This window comes from Barbus barbus, assembly GCF_936440315.1.
Source record: "Barbus barbus genome assembly, chromosome: 32".
Lineage (NCBI taxonomy): Eukaryota > Metazoa > Chordata > Actinopteri > Cypriniformes > Cyprinidae > Barbus > Barbus barbus.
In genome coordinates this window covers 20,501,276-20,518,138 of record NC_136760.1, presented here as the reverse complement: position 1 = coordinate 20,518,138, position 16,863 = coordinate 20,501,276, and the positions used below count along the sequence as shown (strand labels likewise).

Sequence of the window (16,863 nt, the reverse complement as noted above, 5' to 3'; positions counted from 1 at the left end):
ATTATTACTATTGTTTTACTTTATATAAATATTAATTAAGGCAATAATTAAAATATGAATACAATTTATCCCATGTTTATATATAATTTTATTATAAAAAGTATATAAATTTATTTATTAAATATTATATAATAAACTTAATTTTTCAAATTGTATTATTTCTATTATAACTGTATGCTTTATTTTATAGTTAAAATAGAAACTGACATACAAACTTTAAAACAGATCGACCTATTTTTTCCCCACAGAACTGCATACAATGCAATATATTCCAAGTGGTCTGAAGCCATGTCATGGATTTGTACATTCAAATCTGTTGCATCTATGATACACATAAGAACCAGTGATGTTGACGTCTATAATATAGCAAGCACTAGTCTACTCAGGTTACAAGTGCTGTTTGCACTACAGAAGGAGAAGAAATTGTGCACAATCTTAATTGCTTCTTGTCTGTTACCTCAAGTATGATTAAATATGAGAGATCTGAAAACAATCATAATGTCAGGGAATCATTAAAAAATCATTTTTCTCATTTAGTTCTCATTCACTTATGAGAAAATGGTTGCAAAATAATTACTCCTTTTGTGTTTCATGGAAGAAAGCAAAATGGAAGAGCAACATGAGAGAGGGAATGGCTTTTTTGTGTAGGGTTGCACAATTTGGTAGAAAAATAAATATAAGAAGGAAAGCGTACTGATAACATGGTGAGCTGGAACTTTAGGGCCTACAGACATGCATCTTTTATTTGAACTGCAATAATATATATTAAATGCACCAAACAAATTTGTTCACTTTTAGTTTTAGGTGTGTAAAGATGTATAATTTATATGCAGTGTTGCTTGATTTGTTAGTCTGAATTCCTTTTTAAAATCTTTTTAAAAAATGATATAATTATTCTATTTCTGAGATTTTCTCAGGATGTTTGAAAAGGTGAGGGAAAACGATGAAATGCACAAAAGAGTGTATTAAACCCAATACATTTGTAAGTCTACTAAATTTAAATGTAATAACTACTTACTGGTGCTGTTGTTTTCCATGTCCTAAACGATGATGTCTTTAGGGAGTTGCATTTTGCTATATTGCAAAGATGAAAAAGTGATATTGAGTAACTTACACAAGGGGAAAAACTTTTTACCATTGTTAAGAAAATGTGCGCGTGAATAATCTTTCCATTGACTTTCATTTATATTTTGTGGTGGTTTTTTTAAAACCCTACAATTATTTTAAAACTAAAAAAAAATAAAAAATTAAGTCTTTCAACGAAAAGCTGTAATCTTGCGCCCTCTCGCGTTTCACAATACAAGTGCGCGCCCGTTTCTACGCGTGCTGATGACGCAGTTCATATGCGCCGCTGTTTATGTGAGTTGAATTCATTGAAACTCGTACTATTGTGATATTATCTGTTTAGTCTATTATGACACGTTGATTATACACGTACATAAAACAGATGGACATAATTTAAGCGACCATTCCGTATTCAAGTTTGAACCAGAGGTACGATGGTGACAAAAATGCTACACTGCTAGTTAGAACATTAAGATATGTGCCTTAAACACTTTATTTTACAGGCTGCTTAAAATGAGGATAAATGAAGATACATTACTGGAGGGGGAGAAGGTTGTATTAGTACCTTACAATGCAGATCATGTTCCCAGGTATTAATAAGTCGATCCAGCATATCATCTTGGGTCTGGTGGTCTCAGTTCATTTGAACCTCGTCTAACCTCTATTTTCAGGTATCATCAATGGATGTGCTCTCCTGAACTGCAGAAGCTGACTGCATCAGAGCCCCTGACACTGGAGCAGGAATATGACATGCAAAGATGCTGGAGAGAAGATGATGACAGTGAGTTTCCACCTTTCACATGAACATTTGTCCTGATGACAGTCAAGCACATAGTCAATATTATCCCTGATCTGTTTCTGTATTTGTTCATCAAGTGTTTTTTTCTCCCTCAGAGTGCACCTTCATCATCTTGGATAAACAGAAATGGGCAGATCCGAGTATACCGGAGCAAGAGTGCATGGTGGGAGATGTTAACATTTTCCTCACTGACCCCAGCGATCCTTCCCTGGCTGAATTGGAGATCATGATTGCAGGTTATAGAGGTTGCAGTGCATTTTATTTCATTCAGATTGGCTTGAGCCTGTCAGTAACATCAAATCATTTTCTAGTGCCCTTCTACAGAGGAAAGGGACTTGGGAAAGAAGTAACACGCATGATGATGTACTACGGTATGACAAAGCTGACGATTAAAGATCTATCATTAGTAGTGACTACTTCTTATATACAGTGTTTTTTGTGTGTGTGTGATTTACCTCAACAGGTGTCCATAAACTTGGAATTCAAAAGTTTGAAGTCAAGATTGGTTTGGATAACAAAATCAGCATTGCCATGTTCAAGAAATTCCACTTCCGAGAGGTGAGAATGAAAAAAATGAATGTATTTAATTCCCATGTAAAAATGTTAATACTTTTTCAGAATTCGGACACATACTACCGAAAGTTTAGAATAATCAAGATTTTAATATTATTACAAATTACATAATAATATTACTACATTTTAAAATAAGTTTTTTTATTGTTTAAAAAATGTAATTTATTCCTGTGATAGTAAAGCAGCCTTAACTCCAGTCACATGATACTTCAGAAATCATACGTCCTAATAAGCTGATTTTCTCAAGAAGCATTTCATTATCATCATCAGTGTTATTATCAATGTAAACCGTGATATTAAAAATTATTATATATTATGAGACACTGAAGTAAGAGCTGTGGAAAATTTAGCTTTACAGGCCATCACAGGAATAAATTACATTTTAAAATACATTCAAATAGCAAACTGTTTTTACAGAATTATGATAAAAAAATTTACTTGACGAACATAAGAGAATTCTTTCAAATACATCCAAATATTAGTATAGTATATTATAGTTATTTTAACTGCTTAACCTTAGGTTTGTACCTTAGATAATTTTCTAACATTTTTGTGATTGTAAAAAGAAAATTCAGTTTTATTTGGAAATATATAATGTCTACTTTTTTTGTTTGCTGTGTCTCTGCAGCTCTCCATCAGTGAGGTCTTTCAAGAGGTCACTCTTGGGGTCACCGTGAATGAGGCTTTACAGAAGCATGTTTTTGGAACCATGGACTTCATGCTGCAGAGGGAGTACGGGAAGGCACGGGACAGCAGGCAGGCACCGTTCACACCGTTATCTCTGTGATAATGGTTTGAAGAAGATTATATGAAGAGAGTAAAGCCCAATAGTGCGTCTCAATATGAAATATTAATCATTCATTGTGTCACAGAAAGCTGAGGTAACACTAGTAGCGTTTATCACGTTCTTATGTGACACAATATTTCTGAATTTTTCTAATTCAGAATTAAATGTGATGGCTCAACCATACATTCAATACTGTATTGTTAGAAATATTATTTTATTGTATTGTGATTTTAACTTCTTGAGGCATGGAAATCAAGAAACTGTACTATAAAAAAACAGCAATTTAGACCTTTTAATCTGCATACTGCATGTTGCAATAATTTATGTTAAGAAAACAGATATAAATTATATTTGTTATCTTTTTGTTGCTTGTAATATTGTAAATCTTTGTGACTATACACAAGATACTAATCAGTTTGTCTTTCGTGTCAGTTATTTGTGTTGTAGTAAATTTATGGCATTTATCGTCCTTGCAACAATAACAATAAAAAAATACAGTCTTGAAAAGAAGTTTGTTGTCCATTGATGCTAACAATAAAAAATTTTAATTGTCTTATGATCACAATGATACGTTTCTTTAAAAAGGAATAGTTTAATGTCCCGGTAAGCTAAACAAATATAAGCTGTTTTTTAAAACTTACCTAAACAGATATAGAGAGCAGTTATTGTAGAAACTTATAAACAGGTTTAAGATTCAGTTTTGCTACCACTTGTAGCACAGGGACAGCAAACATAAGCCAATCAAAATCGATCAAATCTTTTATTATAAGATGTTGTGAAACAGTATTATGTAAGACTCCAAAAGTCACAAATGTTATTATTCATCAACTGCTTCTTGAAGTCCATTTTCCATTCCCGATTTGGCAGTTTAAAGACATACAAGCAAGATTTTCTTTCGCAGACTGGTCCATAGTTATCATTATTTAAAAAAAAAAAGATGCATCAAAACAATTCCATAGGAATTTCTACAGACAGGTCTGTGACTTGGTCCCAATGCGTCACCTGAGAGGCTCAGATCTGCGACAGGATGGACCATTATCATGCACAGTCTTATGTTCTGAGATCAGACATTTTCTGAATGACCTGCTGCACAACCTCCAGACCCTGAGCCCACCTCACCGTCTCCTCAAAGTGCACGTTGAGTGGAACACAGAACGCCTCCTTCCTCAGTTCAGTCAACTGACAAACTGCTAATATGCTCGCTACTCCCACGATTAGCAAGAGCAGGAGTTTCAGGAGCTGAGAGAAGAACAGGGAGCAGATGGACCGCTTGGCTTTGGGCACAGACTCTGATGCTGTCTTTTTACCTATAGTGAAGAAGTAGAACTTACACTCAAAACATCAAAAACACTGTACATAACATCTACAGTAACACAATGTAAATAACATATGAACCTGACATACACTACATTTCAAAAGTTTGGGGTCAGCATAATTTCTTTAAAAATAAATTAGTTCTTTTGTTTAGAAAGGATGCATTAAATTGATCAAAAGTGACAGTAAAGACATGTATAATGTAATATTACAAAAGAAAATCTATTTCAAATAAGTGCTGTTCTTTTTTTGAACTTCTATTCATCATAGAATCCTCAAAAAAAATCAGTTTTAGACACTGATAAGAAATGTTTCTTGAGCACCAAATCATCATATTAAAATGATCTCTGCAGGTTCACGTGACACTGAAGACTGGAGTAATGGCTAAATTCAGCTTTAAATTATATTATTAAAACAGAAAAACGTTATTTTAAATTTTAATAATATTTCACAATATTACTGAATTTTTTAACATAAACAAAACAAAAACATAAAAAAATCTTAAAATCCAAACGTTTGAACGGTAGTGTAGATCAAAATACTCCAACATTTTTAAACAACATTAAACAAAGTACAGTGTATGCAGTGTAATGAAATAATTGAGTCTCAGTTCATATAAGATAAAACTGTACCTTGATTTTGAGCAGCTCTCTTTTTCTTCTCTTCTTTCTTCTTTTTCTGTTGTTCTTGTGCAGCAAGAGCAGCCATCTGAGCTTGATACTCCTTTCTTTTCCTTTCTTTCTCTTCTGCTTTTTTCTTTTTTTGTGCTTCCCTTTCCCTGGCCTCCTTTTCCCTCTGCTTAGCTTCTTTTTTCTTTTCTTGTTCTGTAAGGGATTAAAACATATTTTAAAATCAATACATAGTTAATACAAAAAAATCAAAATTTTTTGAAAAACAATTCAAATCAACTGTTATAATGTAGAATAAATATTTCAATACTATACTATGTCTAGGTCACTCATAAAAAAGTAAGACAAAAAGACACATTAAATACCCCCCCCCCCCAAAAAATAATCAGAATTTCAAGTCCTAAATTCTAAACTTAATGTTATGCTCAACTTGTAACATTCATAATATCATTTGTAATGGAAAAAGAATATTACTATGAAAAATTTGGTAAAGTTGTAGATGTTTTGCTCTCCCTACCTCTCTCTTTCAACAATCGACGTTCTCGTTCCTTTTCTGCTTCTTCCTGCAGTACCTTCATGTGCTGCAGAACCTGGACATAGACAAATTAAAAAAAGAAAAAGTTAATTTGTGATTGTTTCAAAACTTTCACTATGCGGTAAATAAGCTTATTTATACAGTTCAAAACTGATCTCTGACACTTCTGCTCAAACCACTCAATTCACCCTGGATGCGCACTGTTTGCACTGCTTCTCATCCAAGCAATCGCCTGCAGCCGTGGCCAGTGTTGGCTCCAAGGAATTATCCTTCAGATCCAGCCATTTAAGACTCTGCAACAAACAATTATCCTCAATTACCAACTGCAACTAGTACTGATAAGTATGAAAGGAAAGGAAAGGAAAGGAAAGGAAAGGAAAGGAAAGGAAAGGAAAGGAAAGGAAAGGAAAGGAAAGGAAAGGAAAGGAAAGGAAAGGAAAGGAAAGGAAAGGAAAGGAAAGGAAAGGAAGTGTGGCCAAGTATGGTGTCCCATACTCGGAACTTGTGCTCTGCATTTCACCCATCTCAAGATTTCAAGGTTTTTTATTTGTCACATACACAATTATACAGAGTATAACCAGCAGTGAAATGTAGGTCAGGTCCGCTCCAAGGACAGTGCAATTATATAGAATACAAATATTAAGAAAAAGAAAAATAGAAAAAATAAAAGATAATAAATATAAATATAAATGTGCAGGTCAGTATGTTGTTGACTTAAATAGTAATAAAGAGGAATGTGCAAAAAAGTTGTACAGGGTATGTAAATATCATCTAAGTGCACACACACAGCAGTGGGTAGAGAACAAACACACACACTGTGAACACACACCCAGAGGGTTAAGGCTAGAATATACGTAAGGCGCTACTGGGCATGCGCACATCAATACTGCATCATTTTTGTCACACTGTACAACAATAATTACTATTTTTTCATTATTGTAATGGGTAGGTTTAGGGTTGGGGTAGACGTAAATAAAACACAATCTAATAGGTAGTAAATTAATTTCATTGTTCGTTTCCGGTTGGAGCTGCATCCCTTCAAGCCACAACCCACCTGGAGCAGAGGGCAGCCATTTTTTCTGCAGTGCCCAGGGAGCAGTTGGGGATTTGGTGCCTTGCTCAAGGGTCTCACCTCAGTGGTGGTATTGAGGTTGGAAGAGAGCGCTGCTCATTCAATCCCCCCACCTACAATCCCTGCTGGTACTGAGACTCAAACCCATGAACTTTGAGTTACAAGTCTGACTCTAACCATTAGGCCACGCCTGCCCCAAAATGAAAATAGCATCTTCTAATATTAAAGAGAATGTTTGCAGTTTATGACATCCTAAACCCACCTTGAGCTGTGAGAAGCCGATGGGAAGCACTTTGAGTTTGTTGTTGTATAAATCCAGGTGCTGGAGGTTACCGAGTTGCCCAATTTCTTCTGGTAAACAGACGAGCTGGTTCTTGCTCAGGTCAATTTTTATAAGGTGAGTCAAGCTGCAGAATTCAGGCTGGTGAAGTAACATAAACATTAAACAAACTACAACTTAAAGCAAATCTGACTGTTTTTTTTATTTACAGTTGTTACTTACAGTCAGAGTTGTTAGATTATTACAGGACAGATCCAAAACCGTTGCCTTTGGAAATGCAGCCTACACAGAAATCATTGTTTTTCATTTTCAACATTTCTCACACTTTGCCTAAGGATAGGCTGAATTAATACTTTTTTTTAAGTAAACAAAACCAAGTACACTCATGATCATTGTAAGGAGAATAATCTGCAGCCACACTTACCAGCTCCTTGACTGGCACTTCTGTAAGATCACTGAGACTCAAATCAAGCTCATTGCCATCAATTTTGTCTTTAATGTTTTCAACTTTGCCTTTAATCATGTTGATGTGCTGCTCCTCACAGGACACTGTGATCTGCAATCAAAGCCATAAACGCATTAAAATGAAAGCAAGTTTTGACAGTTAACGTAGTTTAAACAAAGTAAGTGAGTTTTCATTGTTAAACCTAAACCCACTTCAAACAGCAGCGGTCTCTGATATTATGTCTATTTGTAATGAATGAAAGTTATTACCTTGTTACTGAAGGTAAAATAGTCCAGACCCAGAGCAGAGGAGTAGTTGCAGTGACTTCTCTGATTTCGCTCCGCAGTGGATGAAGAAAATCCACGTCATTGCTCGCGTGTGCCAGTCTCGTGTCTGCTGTGAGCGCCGCCTAGCGTCTGGAGGTCTGAGTCATTGCTACTTATGAATATTAATTGTAATAAGCATTTGTAAAGCTCTGCACAGTTTCCTCAAGTAAAATCTAATCAAATAGTAAAAGTAAATATTTAGAGGCAACACCCTTGGCACTGAGTGATATCACAATAGCTAGCCTATGTAACCACATAACCCTGTGCACTGTGCAGTTTATATGAATGCACTCCATTATAGTATGTTAAACATGGTTCCCTGCCAGCTCTGTCAGAGAGATTGCATTAGATTTGTTAGTTTTTGTCACAACATTCTTTATTTAAGCATGCTTTATTTCACAAAGTATTAAGTAGTATTACACAGCGCATGGCTGAGTTAGGCCTACAGGAGCAGGCCCAATTCTTGACAGTTTTAAAATGATGGTAATTTGCAGCTTTATTGCAGTGTTGCTGATATATGTACACTACTGTTCAAAAGCTAAAGCCATTACTATTTTCACAAAAAAAATTATAAGAATAAGAATAAACACAATAATGCTTTTAAGCCATTTCTATCTGCTGTAGTGTTTTTTGGTGAGAATACTAAAGGCCTAAGCAGACCATAGAATATCATGTGTTTTTCTGACAAAAAAATAAAAATAAAAAATTGTTTACTGAATAGCAAAGAAACTATTCAATAAAACTGGATCATGGTTTTTACATTGTGGATTCTTTTTAACTATTTTTATTTATATCAAACAAGGCTGTAGGCTACTCGTGTCTAGAACATGTTTTGAGGAAAATATAACTAAAGACCAGATCTCTATGTAAAAGAACAATAATAAGATTTGTAAAGTAATCGATCAGTACTTCCCCCAGTTTGAATGGGCTGGTGCTGACTCTGGAAAAAAAAAAAATCTATTGTCTCGTCACATTCAATTATGAATTAAATGAATTATTTAAATGACAGACCTACTTTCAAAACGAAATGGTGAAATTTGACAAAGAATGTCGAATCACTGGATCACATTTTGTTTCTTACATTCGATTTAACAGCATTAACAGCAAGTGTACATGGATTTTAAACACTTACATTATGTTCTTGCTCCATAAATGCATGTTATTGAATGAGCTGAGTTTTAAAGTTAATTTAACTGTTCAGGTAATTCCAATGGTAGGCTATGATACATATTAATGTAGACAGAGTCCATCAGCCTCTGCTTTTCTGTTTATAAAAGAAAAATACTGCCATTTTCTGGTGTTATTTTATGATTGGGTGGGGCTGTCTTCAGCTCATCTTAAAACTTTTTAAAATACAGTCCACCAGACTGATTTTAATCATTGCACAAAAAGTTTAATGCATTCTTCACCTTAATTCGGATTGAGTGGGCAAGACAGACATTTGTAGACATCGCTACATCTCTATTGAAATCTCTGTAGAAAAGCACCAGAACATCAATCGAAATATATGCTACAGCTCCTTCTACAATGCTTTCAACAGGAAGAAGAAATGTACATAATATTGTTATGTAATGCAATATATGTAATATTGATCCATAATTTGAGCATTTGTCACAATTTTAAAGCTTGAAATTACTCAACTTTCCACTCACGAAAGATAAAAACAAGAAAGAGAGAAACTGAGATGAGATAAACCACAAAGAAAACCCTGTTAATACGTTTGGCCATTCCTAACCAGTAAATCTGAGCAGTTTTGGCTTTTAAAGTAACGGGAACAAGAGTCTGCTTGATAGTCTCAAGCTCTTCTAGGATCAGCTGCAATAGCTGCACGTCATTCATTTTTTCTTTGCTGTATATTTCATTCAACATCAGAGACTCAAGGGGAGCTTCAACTCCATTACTGTCACTTTTCTGGTTATCTGAAAGAAAAACGCAGTCCTGTAACTACAAATTCAGAACATTATCATTGTGATGCGTGAAAGATGTGTATACCCGTGGCAGAGTTGTGATCTTCAGGTCTCTGAACCTCCTTAGCATCTTGTTCAGAGTTCATATTTATTATGTATATCACCAAAATTGTCTCCAGAAGACTCAGCAACATGAAAGAAAAGATGACAACGACATACACAGCTGCACAGAACAGAAGAGGGAGTTTATATGACAATCTAAACGTATCTCTGATATATGAAAAGACGTCTCTATATTAATAAACTTGTCCTTGAACTGAGCTCTTACCTATCAGAGGACATCTGTGAGATTTGGATGGCAGAATGTCATTTAGGATGAGCAGAAGTACAGAGATCCCCAGTAGCACAGTCACTTTGAAGCACAGTTTTTCCCCTCTATCTGGTATGAAAAAAGAAGCTAGGTCCAAAACGAGGAAAAACAATATAGGTAGCTGAAAATTGATGAAATGCATCAGGGGCATCCTTCTGACTGAAATCTAAAGAGGAAAGATGAGAGAGAGAAAAATCTGAGGCTATAATCTCTGGAATGGAAGAAGAAATATATATTATGGAATAGTCCATCCAAAAATGAAAATTTGCTGAAAATGTAGTCACCCTCAGTCCATCTGAGATGTAAAGTTTGTATCTACATCAGAATAGATCAGGAGATATTTAGTTGGTAACACTTTATTTCTATAGTCCACTTTAGACATTCTACTAAGAGTAAGTAACTTTGCAACTACATGTCAACTAGCAGTCATTAGAATATTATTAGATGGTCTGCTAATAACTTCTAACACTTTATTTTGTATGTATATGTATATGTCAACTTATTCTACTAACCCTAAACCTACCCTAACAGTCTACTCTGAGAGTTAGTAGACATGTAGTTGCAAAGTTACTTCTAGTTAGTAGAATGTCTAAAGTGGACTATTAAAATAAAGCGTAACCATTTAGTTTTACATCACTTGCTCACCAATGGATCTATTAGACTTTTTCACTGGATGAAATCCTATTATGGACTCATATTTTGGCCAGAACTATTAAAGTATTAAAGGCATTTTAAAGTTAAAATGCGATAATGAAGGATTTGTTTCTTACAAACACGCAGCTTTTCACTTCACAAGACATTAATTGATAGACTTGAGTCGTGTGTGTCATAAACGGAGTCAGAGACAGCAGGTAAGTAGAATAACAGGATGATTTATTGACTGAAGTGGGGAATCAGATTGAAACGAGAAAATGGCAGGTGAGAATCTTGGTGATAGAAGTAGTCCAGAGAGTCTTAGCTGTATACTGGTATCAGATTGTCATTGCAGGATCGGAGGCGAGCGGGAACCAAGAACAATGGAGAAACTTCGTTGTAGTATCGCTGGAAGTTCGTCAGGAGTCTGAAAAGGTAAGTATACACAGGTAAGTGCACACTGGGTCTGGGAACTGTTCAGAGTAGTGAACGGTAGACCTGACAATGAGTGTCTGAGTGAAAGCGTGTATTTGAAGGAGTTCTGATTGATGGCTGCAGGTGCGGGTGATCAGTATTCAGGTGATTGTGATCTGGTGATTGTTGTGGCCGGTGACTGAGTTGACTGTTAATCCCTGACACTACCCCCTCCTCCAGGGGCGGCTCCGGATGCCCTCATGTGGTGACGGGGGCGAACACGGCCTCTGGGTGCGGGACGATCAGGGTGGAAATGATGAAATCCCTCCAGAAGCATGGGATCAAGGATGTCGTCCCGGACCACCCAGGAACGTTCTTCTGGTCCATAGCCTTCCCAGTCGACTAAGTATTCGAGCCGGCTACCCCGTTGCCGCAAGTCCATGATGTCTCTGACCTGATATACGGATGGCTGGTCCAGGATCTCTGGAGGAGGAGGCTCGTCCGGCTCGTGGGGCTATAGAGTAGAAGGAGAGAAGGGTTTAAGGAGGGAAACGTAGGGTGAATTCGATACCTGGGTGGCAATTTGAGCTGGTCGTTGATCTGCCTCGGGATCGTGAACGGACCAATGTAGCGGGGACTCAGCTTTCTGCAGGGCAGGCGGAGGCGCAGATCCCGGGTGGACAGCCATACCTGGTCTCCTGGATTGTAATTGGGAGTGGAGGCTCGCCAGGCATCTGCAAAGCTCTTGTGTCTCCGCACTGCCTGTTGGAGGTGGATGCGAGCTGAGTCCCACACTCTCTCGCTCGGAACCAGTAGTCTACAGCTGGAACCTCCGAGGGCTCTCCTGTCCTCGGAAAGAGCGGGGGCTGGTAGCCGAGTATGCACTGAAAGGGCGTGAGGCCGGTGATGTTCTGTCGGAGGGAATTCTGTGCATACTCGGCCCAATGGAGGATTCGGCTCCAGCTGTACTTATCTTCTTGGCAGTATGCCCGGGGGTAACGTCCGAGTTGCTGGATCTTCCGCTCAGCCTGGCCGTTTGTCTGTGGATCTTAACTGGAGTACAAGCTCACCCTGACCCCTAGCAGACGGAAGAAGACTTTCCACACATGGGAGATAAATTGTGGGCCTCGGTCAGAGACGATGTACTCTGGTATCCCAAAGTTCCTGAAGACATGAGTGAACAGCTGTTCAGCGGTCTCTAGGACAGTTGGGAATCCACGTAGGGGGAATTAATTTGCAGGCCTTTGAGAAGCGGTCCACTGCTACTTGGATACAGAGATATTGGAGGTGTATGTGGTCTGTGATGACGCCACTCTTCTAGGGCTAGTTTGATGGCCAACAGTTCCCTGTTACCGATATCATAATTCTGTTCCGCTGAGGTCAGCTTCTTAGAGTAGTACGCGCAAGGCTGGAGGCGTGGAGGCTCACCAAATTGCGTGTTGAATGCAGTCTTAAGTTTCTCGAAGGCTTTGTGGGCGCTGGAGTTCCAGGAGAGGGCTTACCTCGGAGCATGGTGGTCAATGGGGCCGTATGCAGACTGAAATCCTTGATGAAACGTCGATAGAAATGAGCAAATCCCAGGAATCTCTGAAGCTCCTTTACTGACTGGGGTATTGGCCACTCCATGATGGCAGTCACCTTCCCCTGGTACATCTGGATTCCCTCCTGGCCGATGATGTAGCCGAGGAACTGCACAGTGGGGGCGATGGAACTCGCACTTCTCCAGCTTGAGGTACAGATGGTGATGGCGGAGCCTCTGAAGGACCTGCTTAACGTGGTGGCGATGGTCGGCCAGGTTCCGGGAGTAGATGAGTATATCATCGATGTAGACAATCACAAAGTTGTGGAGGAACTCCTGGAACACCTCGTTCATGAATTCCTGGAAGACGGAAGGGGCGTTGGCAAGGCCATACGGCATAACGAGGTATTCATAGTGGCCGGAAGGGGTAATGAAGGCCGTCTTCCATTCATCGCCTTCCTGGATTCGAAGAAGGTTATACGCGCCCCACAGCTCCAGCTTGGAGAAGATATCAGAATGTCAGGAGTCTGAAAAGGTACGTATACACAGGTAAGTGCACACTGGGTCTGGGAAATGTTCGGGGTAGAGAACGGTAGACCGGACGATGAATGTCTGAGTGAAGCGTGTATTTGACAGAGTGCTGATTGTGGCTGCAGGTGCGGGTGATCAGTATTCAGGTAATTGCGATCTGGTGATTGTTGTGGCTGGTGACTGAGGTGACTGTGACTGTGAATCCCTGACAGTGTGGATTTCTTGTGGATTATTTTAATGTTTTTATCAGCTGTTTAAAGTCTAATGGCAGCACCCATTCACTGCAGAGGATTCACTGGTGAGCAAGTAATGTAATGCTAAATTTCTCCAAATCTGTTCAGAGAAAGAAACAAACTCATCTACATCTTGGATGGCCAGAGGGTCATTAAATTTTCAGCATATTTTCATTTTTGGACGATTTAGTACCGTGTACTTTATCCTGTCGTATGTTTGGCCCTCATAGCTTTCATTCTGGAGCGAGACGGATATGTTGAGGAACTCCCATTCTCCTTGTGTTAATATGCTTTCTCGAGCTACCTGTGTCGCCTTTGATGAATTGGAAGCAGGAACCAGCTTTATTTCTTCATCTGTTTCACAAAAAGGAAAGCAGCTTGGTACAGTGTGACACTGAATGCGCACATAGATATTTTGTTGATGGAAAGCAACAACATTGAGATACAATAATTAATAATGATACATTATAAGACTAGCAAGTGAAAGATACAAGTTTGAATGCAATAAATCTATAATTATGCAGTGTTGGGAAGGTTACTTTGGAAATGTAATAGGTTACAGATTACAAGTTACTCTACTTAAAATGTAATAAGTAGTAACTTTTCAATTACTTTATTAAAGTAATTTAACTGATTACATTTGATTACTTTGTTTTTGATTACTTTTCTGAATTTGTAATATTTTCAACTGTTTATCATTTTCAAACATGTTAACCAGGCAGGGTAAACCTCACAGTAGTACTCAACACTGATTACTGACACATCGAAATCCTTCATCACTTGAATTAAGATTATATTTCAATTTTAAAGTAGACGTTGGATGCAAAATTCTGCATATAAATGTATAAATGTATCTTAGCAGTGTGTGGAGACAACCACCCTACAATGATAAAAATCCATTCACTCCTTTTTTTAATCCCCCAAAATCCTAAACAGTCTCAATTATCAAGCCGTTTTGATTTTCTGAGCAGTATAATGTCATATTACTCAGGCCCCGCCCACAACCGCTGAAGTGCTGTCCAGTATTAGCATATTTTAGCCCTCAGCCAGTCCATTCCATCGTTTTCTCCACACTCCAACAGCTGTAGAAACAATGTCTTGTAAGCAATACAGGTGTTTTGTAGTTTTGTGATGTAGAAGAACATAAGAATCTCAATTTTCTCCTGACATCAGAGCCACTGAGGACGCAGTGCATTAGTTTTGTTTTTAATGGTAATGCGCCACCGAATACACCTAAATTCTTCAGACTGCTTTCTAAACTAGGCAGGATTTGTTAAAAAGTTAAAACTCAAGGATAGATCAGTACCCATTGTTCATGATCCAGCTGAATAAAAAATAAACAGACACGTTTTTGCAAAGTTACTTATAATAAGTAGAATATCTGTTGGGAGACCAACACAATAAGGAGTTAGTAGATCCGAAGCAATCTACTAATACTCTAATGAGAGTTTGTTGACATGTTGTTGCAACATTACTTAGTGTCAACAGAATGTTCAAAAGGGACCATCAAAATAATGTGTTACCGAAATATTTTATTAGCTATGATACTGTTTTTGAAATCAAATCTTTGCATAGCTACGGCAGGAAACACTGGAATCAAACAATGCCTTGGAAAAAACAGCTGATCTTTAAAAAATTAATATACATATATAGGAAATTAAAGAGTCATCGAATAAGCATGTTCTAAACATGTTTCTTATTTTAGAGCAGTCACTGCAATCAATTAAATCTGTATGTGGGAGTGTGTGTGAAAAAAGCAGATGTAACCCCCTTTGTAATCCTTAACATTTTCATAAGTAACTGTAATTTAATTACACATTTTTTTCTCAGTAACTGTAACTTATTACAATTACTTTTATTTTGTAATTAAATTCCGTAATTCCGTTACATGTAACTAGTTACTCCCCAACACTGTAATTATGTTTATGCTATGTTTAATCATAGCAGTTGTTTAAGAGGATGCACAATATGCTGGTACCAATTTCAGCCATTTATTATCTGCCAACATTAAAATAATTATCAGCTTATCGTATTGGCCAGATTTTAACATCATGCATCTTTATTTTCAAGGAATATTTACTTTTTAAATGTGCTCTCACCTGAGTAATTAATTGAAGACACTGTGATGTGGCATGTTTGGGTATCAAAAGGAAATTTGTGTACATTCATTGTGCAGGTGCTGACAATCTTATGGTCATCCTCCATCCTCACATTTCCATCATGAGTAATATACAAATATGGGTTCAGTGGTCCATCTTCCTTTTCTGCACTAAAACAGGTTGATAAATTAAGTTTTTTACATGTAAAATGAGTTTTGTGTCAAAGATAATTGAATCAGACAAATCATACATTTTAGATTTTCCCACATATATGTAATTTCTCTCAATTCTTAATATATCTTCTCCTAATTCCTTTTTTTAATCATCAATTAAGATGATTATCTAGATATATCATTTTTATATACTTACGTCTCAAGAACATAAAGGTCTGGTTTCCAAAGCATCTCTTTTGGCAAGATCACACTTTTAATGCCACAAAAATCTTTAGGATCCCAAGAGATTCGTTCATTGTCCCAACTCTAAGTGAGCACAAATTTATTAATAAATTAACAAATCCCTTAAGTGGTAAATTATTTTAATTCATAAAATATTTAATTTATTGAATATAATTATTTTTAATTATATCTTTTTTAAGAATTTAAGAAATAACTTGTTGTTTAACACTAACCATGGACATCCAAAAAAGAGGTACAAAGATTTGAGACTTTTCAATCTGCAAAAATATAAAATAAATAAATACAATTATATAAAACAGACACAGAATAATGTTCCACTTGAATATTTGTCAGCTGTTTGTAGTCATACCATAGAAAGGATGCCGTAGAGGTAAATATCAAAATACACTACAGTGGGGTGTGTCCAGTCCAATGCAGGACGGCAAGTTGTGAATTTTTCATTTTCTCTGGTAAGATTTAAATATTCCAGTACATCTTGCTTACTGCACACTTGTTTAGGGAACACTAAATCTGCAAGCAAGGAAACGTGTACTGTTTTAGACATCCCGAACTATGCAATTTTAGCCATGCAAATAGGGAAGTTATCTTTAGAACAACTGACAATTGTCTGTGCATTAAAAAAAGAACTAAAGCTTTACTCACCTACTAGAAAAAGTAGATAGATAGCACAGACAGGAAAAGAACTCATATCCCACTCTCAGTGTGAGACCACCTCTGGTTAGCAGATGACTGGCAACTGGTCCCACTCACTGCCTGTGCTTATGTAACAGTACAAGATGAAAATGGATGGGAAATTAGCAATAATATGGGAGAACATCATTCCCCTGAGCACCATAATACATTTTTGTAGGATATTGAAGGCCATTGTTCCTCACAAATGTGATATTCTGCTGTTATTGATTTGTGTTGATAGAGA

General features: G+C 37.0%; 2 protein-coding genes across 4 annotated transcripts; one reads left to right on the top strand and one right to left on the bottom strand.

Annotated features, from left to right (window-relative positions):
- The first annotated feature begins 1,301 nt into the window (after positions 1 to 1,301).
- On the top strand, positions 1,302 to 3,782 carry LOC306852141 (alpha/beta-tubulin-N-acetyltransferase 9-like). 3 transcript variants are annotated; one of them, XM_079388804.1, is made up of 8 exons: positions 1,311 to 1,359; positions 1,448 to 1,494; positions 1,569 to 1,655; positions 1,737 to 1,846; positions 1,960 to 2,100; positions 2,176 to 2,235; positions 2,328 to 2,422; positions 3,066 to 3,727. In XM_079388804.1, exons 3-8 carry the CDS (start codon positions 1,579 to 1,581, stop codon positions 3,222 to 3,224), a joined length of 642 nt encoding a protein of 213 aa, XP_079244930.1. In that variant the 5' UTR covers positions 1,311 to 1,359; positions 1,448 to 1,494; positions 1,569 to 1,578; the 3' UTR covers positions 3,225 to 3,727. The 3 variants fall into 3 exon arrangements, with proteins under 3 accessions (XP_079244929.1, XP_079244928.1, XP_079244930.1); XM_079388803.1 differs by lacking the exon at positions 1,448 to 1,494 and having other exon boundaries at positions 1,302 to 1,359; positions 3,066 to 3,781; XM_079388802.1 differs by having other exon boundaries at positions 1,308 to 1,494; positions 3,066 to 3,782.
- Positions 3,783 to 3,970: 188 nt separating this feature from the next.
- Positions 3,971 to 7,894, bottom strand: LOC306852140 (leucine-rich repeat-containing protein 59). The gene is made up of 8 exons (XM_079388801.1): positions 7,769 to 7,894; positions 7,479 to 7,610; positions 7,277 to 7,336; positions 7,037 to 7,195; positions 5,891 to 5,995; positions 5,685 to 5,757; positions 5,171 to 5,362; positions 3,971 to 4,531 (listed from the first exon to the last, which is right to left on the bottom strand). The coding sequence occupies exons 2-8, from the start codon at positions 7,575 to 7,577 to the stop codon at positions 4,275 to 4,277; spliced, it is 945 nt and encodes a 314-aa protein (XP_079244927.1). The 5' UTR covers positions 7,578 to 7,610; positions 7,769 to 7,894; the 3' UTR covers positions 3,971 to 4,274.
- Positions 7,895 to 16,863: the final 8,969 nt, after the last annotated feature.

Coding starts and splice junctions, on each gene's coding strand:
- LOC306852141 (XM_079388803.1), top strand. Junction 1,656..1,736: donor AATGCAGATCATGTTCCCAG/GTATTAATAAGT, acceptor CTCTATTTTCAG/GTATCATCAATGGATGTGCT. Junction 2,423..3,065: donor AGAAATTCCACTTCCGAGAG/GTGAGAATGAAA, acceptor GTGTCTCTGCAG/CTCTCCATCAGTGAGGTCTT.
- LOC306852140 (XM_079388801.1), bottom strand. CDS start 7,577: ATGATTAAAGGCAAAGTTGAAAACATTAAAGACAAAATTGATGGCAAT. Junction 7,337..7,478: donor AAGTGCCAGTCAAGGAGCTG/GTAAGTGTGGCT, acceptor ATTTCTGTGTAG/GCTGCATTTCCAAAGGCAAC. Junction 5,758..5,890: donor GCAAACAGTGCGCATCCAGG/GTGAATTGAGTG, acceptor GTCTATGTCCAG/GTTCTGCAGCACATGAAGGT.